General features: G+C 54.5%; 1 protein-coding gene across 2 annotated transcripts; it reads left to right on the top strand.

Moving 5' to 3' along the window:
- The first annotated feature begins 2,143 nt into the window (after nt 1-2,143).
- Nucleotides 2,144-6,010, top strand: RAN (RAN, member RAS oncogene family). 2 transcript variants are annotated; one of them, XM_043557282.1, is made up of 7 exons: nt 2,144-2,308; nt 2,916-2,961; nt 3,326-3,410; nt 3,486-3,611; nt 4,765-4,952; nt 5,359-5,529; nt 5,618-6,010. In XM_043557282.1, exons 2-7 carry the CDS (start codon nt 2,926-2,928, stop codon nt 5,660-5,662), a joined length of 651 nt encoding a protein of 216 aa, XP_043413217.1. In that variant the 5' UTR covers nt 2,144-2,308; nt 2,916-2,925; the 3' UTR covers nt 5,663-6,010. The 2 variants fall into 2 exon arrangements, with proteins under 2 accessions (XP_043413217.1, XP_043413216.1); XM_043557281.1 differs by having other exon boundaries at nt 2,208-2,308; nt 3,326-3,611.
- Nucleotides 6,011-8,279: the final 2,269 nt, after the last annotated feature.

Raw genomic sequence — 8,279 nt, 5'->3', positions numbered from 1 at the left:
GGCAGACATGAGGAAGTACCTCTGTAAACTGCAAAGCCACAGCAATTGTTAGAGCTGGGGGGTTCGACATATTTCCCCTTGGCGCTCTTTATGGGAAGAGATTTTTTCAAGAATGCCAAAAGGTAGAAACATGGGTGCTCTCACCACCTAGAGTTACACAACGGTTAGTATGTTGTCGTATTTGCCTCAATTACCTTCTTTTAACAAAAGAAATGGAACCCTGTAAGTAGTCTTCTTTGACTGCCCACCTCCATCACACCCTAGCTGTCTACTCTCTTTCGAAACAGCAGCATCAGATTTCAGGCTACACACCCTTGCAGTCAATTTTTAGAAATTTACCTACATACGTCCAAGAATATGGTTTTGTGTCTATACAAGTTTACGTAAATGGTGTTCTACGATCTATATACGATCTATATACGATCTATATACGATCTATATATCTATATACGATCCCTATATACAACTATAGACTGTATGAAGGTATTATCACATCTTTCTTGAACTCGCTTCTCTTCTCATTATCCTTTGAGATCTAACCCTTTTGAGACAGATGAACTCACTTCCTTTTAGATGCTGTACAGTAGTCCAGTTAAATATTTGTATGTTTCCCTATCAATGGATATGTATGGAAGTTCTGTTTTTATTATTGTGTTACAGTAAGCGCGATGATACTGTCTCTCTGTGCATATGGGTGAGCTTAACTCCAGGGAACCTCTCCAGAAATGAAAGTAGAGGGTCACCAGCTTTCAGCATTGATGTTTTACCAGTGCCACCAGTAGCGTGGAGGGTCGGCTGGTTTTCCTGAGGGTCCTTCGGGGCACTGGGACTCGAGTGCCCAGCAGGCAGATTCTCAGAAGTGTTGTGCCCAATTCACGTCACTTGTGTTCCCAACAGGCTCGCTTGCAAAGTGCACTCAGGACTAGGCGGCTAACTCCTCGGTCACTTGGGTTCTCTTCGCTCCGCGAAGAGTCCCCGCGGTGGAATCCTCTCTGAGCAACTTGACAATTCTGATGGGGCCATCGGCTGCCTGCTCTTGCTGCGAGTGTGGATGCTTGGCTTCCAGAGAGGACCAAGGAGAGGTGGGTCAAGAATCTGTGGCTGTCTACACAAACGCCAAAAACCGGCCTTCGATATAGGATAAGGGGTCAGAGGACTCCCTCCGGCCCACACCGTTGCTAAACGCCAACGGATGGTAATAACCATCAACACTGGTTGGGCCGGTGGCTTATCTCATTTTCTACCTATATTGACCCTCTGAGGTGGGTGTCCCCCCCGCAGCATGTGAGTGCTGACTGCACAGATGGATCCCGTACGCACTCTTTGACAGCTTAATCTCCTCCAGAGTCGGGAACCTAAACACTCATCGATTGGATCCACGTTTGTAACTAGGATAAGAGCTGCCAAAGTTGAAAACACAATTTCATCATCCTGTTTGCAGGATACTGTCACCAAAGCCGCTGGCCGATTAGAAGCTTTAAGGAAAGGGTGGCTGGCTTTTCCAGGAGGGAAAATGCAAGTCTTTGCGTCCTTTACCCCCCAGGAGGTCCTGGTTGAGGCCAGGGACACGGAGGTGGGGGTGGGGGGAACTGGAAACACAGGGAAGGGACAGGGGGTCCAGGGGAGCAAAAGAAGGGAGTGAATGAAAGGGGCGGGGGATGGGGAAGGGGGTGTGTGGGAGTAAGGGGCCTAGAGGTGTGGGAGGGAAGGGCTGGGGTGGGACAAGATAGAAAAGGGGCTGGGGGACACAGAGAAGGCGCCGTGGGTCTAGGGGACGAAGCGCAGGGGTGTAGGCGTGGCGCGCACCCCAACGTGCGGACCGCTGTGCCGCGTGGGCAGGGCGAGCCCCCCGGCTGGGGAGCCCTGGGGCTTTGTGTGGGCCGCTCCCCGCGAGTTTCCCGCCCAAGGGGCCTGCCCTCCGCTCCCGGTTCCGTAGCGCGGCCGCAGCAGGGCGCGCCGCGACGCCGTCGGCGCATGCGCGCGCGCGGGAACCCGCCCTCCGGGCCGGCGCATGTGGCCCCCGCGGGCGGGCGGGCGTGCGCGCGCCCGCCCTGCGTCCCGCGCCCGCCCGCGCCCGCCCGCGCCCGCCGCCCCGCGTGTCTTTCCCTCCGCGCCAGGCCGACGGGTGTGGCCGCCCGAGCCCGCGGCGTGCGTGCGCGCGCGCGCCGGGCCACGTGGGAGCGGCGCGGCGCCGTTGCCCCGCCCTCCCTCGGCGCGCGCCGGCGTCGGCTGCGTCTCCGGGCATTTGAATTGCGCTTCCGCCATCTTTCCAGCCCTCAGTCAGACGGGCCGGAGACGCTTCTGGAAGGTAGTGAGCTGGGGCCGGGCCGGGGGCCGCAGGGCCGCAGGGTCGAAAGCAGGGGCCTCGCGGGGGCCTGGGAGGGCGGCGGCCTGGGCCGGGGCGCCGGCGGCCGCGTGGGGCCAGGGCCGGGGCGGCGGCGGCGAAGGGGCTCTCCCCTTCCCCCCGCGGTGGAGGCCGCAGGCCGGCGCTGGGACGCGACCGCGGTGGGGCCTGGGCGGCGGGTCGGGGGACGGGCGGCGGGCCCGGGAGCGGCGGGCGGCCCAGGCGGCGGCAGAGGGCCGGGCGGCGGGCCGAGCGCGCGATCGGGCGGGCACTCTTTGGTCCCGGCCTCCGCCCGCCTGGCCTCCCGGCCTCCCGGCCTCCCGCCCCGCGCGGCCTCCCCCGCGGGCTCGGCGCCAGGCCCCGCGGACGGCCGGCCGGGCGGGAGGAGCGCAGCCCGCCGCCGCCGCCGCCTGGAGCGCGCGCGGCCCCCGCCCCGGCCGGGGTGTGCGCGCGTGGGGCCCGGCCGCCGGCGCCCCTTTGTGGGCCCGGGCACGTGGGGCGGGCCGGGCCATGTGGTTCCCCGGCCGCGCCGCCGCGCCGCCCGCCCCATTTCTTTCTCTTTGCTCCGCAGCACCAGCGCGATGGCTGCCCAGGGAGAGCCCCAAGTCCAGTTCAAAGTAGGTCGTCCTCGGGGGTGGGTGCTGCCCGCGGGGACACGCGGGGGTCCGCGGGCGGGGCGGCCCCGAACGCCTGCTGACCGCCTCCGTGCCGCTGCGGCCGTTCGTCCTGGGCCCCGGCGGCGGGTGGGGGTGCGGGCTCCCCGGAACGCGCGGGGACGCTGCGGTGCCCAAGTTTGATTTGTCCGAGTCATCATCGCTCGGCCGGCGCGGCCGCCGTGGGGGGGGGGGGAGGCCTTTGTTTTCGGAGCGCCCCCGGGACCCGCAAAGTTAGCGTGTCCGCAGAGGGCTTGCCGGCCCCGGGGTTCCGGGGTCCCGAGCCGAGACGTCGTCGGGGTTATTTCAAGAATCTGCCTGCCCGCAGCTCGTGTTGGTTGGCGATGGGGGTACCGGGAAGACTACGTTCGTGAAACGTCATCTGACCGGTGAATTTGAGAAGAAGTATGTAGGTACGTGGGGGCGACGCTGGTGCGGGATGCGCGTGGGGCGGCGTTCGTGGGCTCACGTGACGTGTTGTGTTGCAGCCACCTTGGGTGTGGAGGTCCATCCCCTCGTGTTCCACACAAACAGAGGGCCCATCAAGTTCAACGTGTGGGACACGGCCGGGCAGGAGAAGTTCGGGGGGCTCAGAGACGGCTATTACATCCAAGGTAGGGCCTCGCTGCGCGGGGGCTGTTGTCCGGGCGACTTCGGGGCGTTGGGGGGGGGGAGGGTCTGTTCAGGCCGACCACCCCGGGCTTTGACTCAGGGAGGGGAGGACCTCGAAAGTTCTGCCCGAGTGCTGTGCTGCGTCATGACGGGCACCGTTCAGGACAGGCTGTTTTCTACGGAGTTTCATAAAACAACAGCTTCGGACGAGCTTCAGGAATAGCTGGTTGTTCTTTCAATTGTACTAAGTTTTGCGAGGTTTTTCTTTTCTTCCCTAAAATGTTTGACCGCAGTTACATTGTTGTATCAAACAAAGATGGATACAGAAACTGCCTCCTGAAATCTCACTCCTGTGATGAAAAATTTGTTGGGAATCCTTTCAAACCTTTAGCCTGTTTTGAATATGTACAAGTATGTGGAGTTTTTTGCTCCCCCCCAATCTTGAGCTAAAAAGCTACTAGACTACATACTTGTGGCTGTTGTCTTACTGTGAATTTCCTTCTAGGTCAACATGGAGATTTGAGGGTTTGGGTGGGTCCCCCCCCCCCCAATTTTTTAAATGTTTATTTTTGAGAGACAGAGTGCAAGCAGGGGAGGGGCAGAGAGAGAGGGAGACACAGAATCCAAAGCAGCTCCGGGCTCTGAGCTGTCAGCACAGAGCCCGATGCGGGGCTCGAACCCACAAACCGTGAGATCATGACCTGAGCAAAGTCAGACTGAACCGACTGATTCACCCAGGTGCCCTGAGACTTGAGTGTTTTTAACCAAAGGAATAACCTCTTTTGCTATGTTTAGTCATTTTAGGATCTTTAAAAGTGGGTTCTTAGACTTTTGAATAAAGGAGATGAGTTGTCTGGAATGCTGACTTACTGTTATCTACTTCAGATTTGGGGACAAGGTGGAATTAATGAAGTATTACAGGGACAGATTGGATATGGAAAGCTGGTCATTCACACTTGAGTAGGAAGTGGGATTTTAAATCTTGTGTGTTACAGTGATGGAACCTTGTGTTACAGTGATGGAAGAGACCTTGAGAACGAATGGAGCAATGTAGATGACCTGGTTTGGGCCTGAAGTGAAGCCCGTGGTCCTTGGCAGTGTCATCTGTGTGGGACGTTCTACGCGGGTAACAGTCACTGTCAATCTTTCTTTCAGCCCAGTGTGCCATTATAATGTTTGACGTCACATCACGGGTTACTTACAAGAATGTGCCTAACTGGCATCGAGATCTGGTACGAGTGTGTGAAAACATCCCCATTGTGCTGTGTGGCAACAAAGTGGACATTAAGGATAGAAAAGTTAAGGCAAAATCTATTGTCTTTCACCGAAAGAAGAACCTTCAGGTATGTTTCTTGAAACTTCTCCTTTACTGCATTATGGCTTAGTCTAAGATAAAATTCAAAGTAATAGGGTGCGTTAAAGTGATGCGTAAACACGTGTTGTATGGATCAAAGGAATTGTATTTAGTTCGCAGCATACCCTAGGATGATCCCTGAGGATATTTTGTAGATATTTTGTAACTAGTTTCTGCTTTTTTTTAAAATTTATTTTTGAGAGAGAGCACTAGTGGGGGAGGGGCAGAGAGAGGGGGAGACACAATCCGAAGCAGGCTCCAGGCTCTGAGCTGTCAGCACAGAGCCCGATGCGGGCTCGAACCCACGAACCGCGAGATCATGACCTGAGCCAAAGTCTGATGCTTAACCGACTAAGCCACCCAGGCGCCCCTAACTTTGCTTCCTTCTTAAACAGTACTATGACATTTCTGCCAAAAGTAACTACAACTTTGAAAAGCCCTTCCTGTGGCTTGCGAGAAAACTAATCGGAGACCCGAACTTGGAGTTTGTCGCCATGCCCGCTCTCGCCCCGCCAGAGGTGGTCATGGACCCGGCGTTGGCAGCGCAGTACGAGCACGATCTAGAGGTGAGACGCCTGTGCGCCCGGCACGGCTCTTGTCATGCCTCGGTGGACGCCTGGTGGCTCGAGCCTCACTGTGTGTGTCTGTCCCTAGGTTGCTCAGACGACTGCTCTCCCGGACGAGGACGACGACCTGTGAGAGCGGCTGGAGCCGGCGTCAGAAGTCTAGTTTTATAGGCAGCTGTCTGTGATGGCAGTGGTGCGGTGTGTTTGCCACTTTATTACCTAGCTGAGCAGAACGTGTGCTTCGTCTTGGGGGTGCTGAACGAAGGAGACGGATGGGCTTTGGCGTGAATGTGGCAGTTGAAAAAGTACCTTCATTTTTTGGACCTGCGTATTTAGCTGTTTCGGAGCGCAGTTGTTTCCTTCCTGAGTTTCAAATATAAGACTGCTATGGTCGCAGTATCCAGTGGTGAAATTCATTGTCACTGTCCTTCCCATTCCTTTTCGTTTAGAATCAGAATAAAGTTGTATTTCAAATATCTAAGCAAGTGAGCTCATCCCTTGATTGGTAAGCATTTTAAAAACCACTAACAGGGAAAATTGTGCCGTGTTACTGTGTAAATTGCTATGCTGTTAGCGTCACTTAGTTTGAAGTTTTCCAGGTTCCATTCTTTTGTTTTTCTCGTACGTTTGAATCATTTCACACGAATGCTAGGACAGATGTCTCTACTATTCTGTTTGGTAAGTTGTCACGGGGTGTGAATACTGTTAGTGCGGTTAAGCTACAGTAATGTTCATCCCCCCTGCCTCGTGACTAAGTAGCGTCACTTAGGGAAGAGCTTGAGACGTACGTGATCTCTCCGTAAAAGTGGTCCGTGTTTTATTAAAGGACGTTCGAGTAGGTATTTCAATAATTACAGTTGCTATTACTTTGTGGCAGAAGTAACCATGTTCTAATGTAGAGCTTCTCGAAGTCCACTGAAACCGTACAAGTGATGGCAGGAACTTGAGAGGCCTCGTTTGTTAAAAATGAGTATAAGCTGTGCATTTATTTGCTTTTTGTCTCGATGTTCCATGTTTGATGTAAAGTCGGTCTTTAGGAAGGTGCTCTGTGTTTACCCGCTGCTTTCAAGTATTCCCAAGCTTTAACGATGCCCAAGATGAAGGATTCCCGTTGGACACCCCAGAGCCTTCCCGGTTTTTCCAAAAGGATTTCTGTGGCCGGTTCAGGGGCACAAATACAGCAGGAAAGTAGATCTTAGAATGGCTTCTCAGTGACCGTGAAAGCGTTGCAGAATTCCATTGACTTAAGCCATTTATTTTTGTAGGATTTCCACATTTAGAAATGAGTGTCATCTTGTTTGAGTTTGGCCCCATCCTCGCCTATACTGTAGCAGTTAAGTCTTGAGTAAGCTCTTTTGCTCACGTGAGGACTGCCGTAGTTCAGTTTACCAAAGTCGTCTAGGTGTCCGCTTACCCTTAGACAATTACCTTCCTACCTAAAAAGATAGGGATCACTTAAATACATGGGAAAATGAGATCCAAAGGGTAGAATTGAAGAAAATTCAATATTGAGTAAATGTTATCAATAGATTGAATTGCTGTATGTGCTACACTGCTTAGTTCAAAACCAGATTTTAAGTCTGAAATGTGATCAGATTCTTCATCATCGGGATGAAACTTCAGATCCTTAACACAAGGCACATGTGTTTGTGACCCACGTGGAATGCCAGCGTGATGTGAATATTCAGAATCTGAACTGTAACCGTTAAATTTGGAAGCTGCTTCACTTACCTGTTTAATATGGGGTGGGAGAGAATTTACAAGTCTTAAAGAAAAATTTGCTGCAAAATACATTGCTTCTTTTTGTCTGGATTTGCTGAATTATCTATAGTATTCTCTGTGGGAAGGACCGAGCAGTTAGCACGATCGCCGTCGTGTGAGGGGTACGTTTCTCCCTCCATTGAAATCTGCGGCCTAACGGGGGAGCCTTGCATTGAAAGCCTCCTGTGCCCTTAGTTAATGCAGACCCGGGATGGTCTATTGGGAAAATCCGTGAGGCAGAGTTTGGGTTCACACAGTGTGGAGCGTTGGTGCCTTTGGGTAGCGTTTGTCCTTTCTGGTGACCTGTCACGAGCAGAATAAGTAACGGAGCACGGGTAGGGTGTAGGAAAGGCAAGATGTGTGAAAAGCAGTTTGAGGATGTGCTGTGTCCTATCAGCACCTCCGGGAAAGGCAGAGGGTTGCAAAAATCTATTAAACCTCTAAAGGAGACCTCTCGGCTGAGAAGTGTGTGTGTGTACCTGAAGCAAGTCACCTGAGGATTTCTTTCGTTTTCTGTGAGAGCGTCACTATCTTGGGAAGTTCCGGTTGAGCACCTGCTTCAGATCGGTTGGACTTGCTAGCCGTGCACGTGGGACACACTTAACCTGCTGTGAGGACCACCCCCCCCCCCCCCCCCCCGCCAAGTTGGGCTGCAGGTTCCTGCCGGACTAACTCTGGAATCAGGCAGGCGCCGGCCCGAGAGGTTCACTGCCACCCTTCCCGCACCCTTGACCCTTGAATAGAAGCCTGAAGCCCTGTTGGGGACTGGAAGGTGGGCCTGCCCGCCACACCCCGCGCTCTGAGTCCCGCTCAGGAACGAGTGCCCCGTCTGCAGCTGCACGGCCCCCGGGACGCCCCTCTCCGCTGAAGCCGCCCGTGGGTGCCGTGCTCTAGCTACCCTGGTCTCCCGCAGCCGCCTACAGATGGCCAGCTGTCCCCTCCGCCCTGGGTGAAGGGGTAAGTGGTGTCCCTCCCTGGTCTCGCTGCTC

The sequence above is a fragment of the Prionailurus bengalensis genome, chromosome D3 (genome assembly GCF_016509475.1).
Source record: "Prionailurus bengalensis isolate Pbe53 chromosome D3, Fcat_Pben_1.1_paternal_pri, whole genome shotgun sequence".
Taxonomy (NCBI): Eukaryota; Metazoa; Chordata; class Mammalia; order Carnivora; family Felidae; genus Prionailurus; species Prionailurus bengalensis.
This window is presented reverse-complemented; position numbering and strand designations above follow the sequence as displayed.

What these genes read in the sequence shown, in the direction of transcription:
- RAN (XM_043557281.1), top strand. Translation starts at nt 2,926, where the DNA reads ATGGCTGCCCAGGGAGAGCCCCAAGTCCAGTTCAAA. An exon ending in AGACGGCTATTACATCCAAG is followed by an intron (nt 3,612 to 4,764) that starts GTAGGGCCTCGC and finishes TCTTTCTTTCAG; the next exon opens with CCCAGTGTGCCATTATAATG. An exon ending in ACCGAAAGAAGAACCTTCAG is followed by an intron (nt 4,953 to 5,358) that starts GTATGTTTCTTG and finishes CTTCTTAAACAG; the next exon opens with TACTATGACATTTCTGCCAA.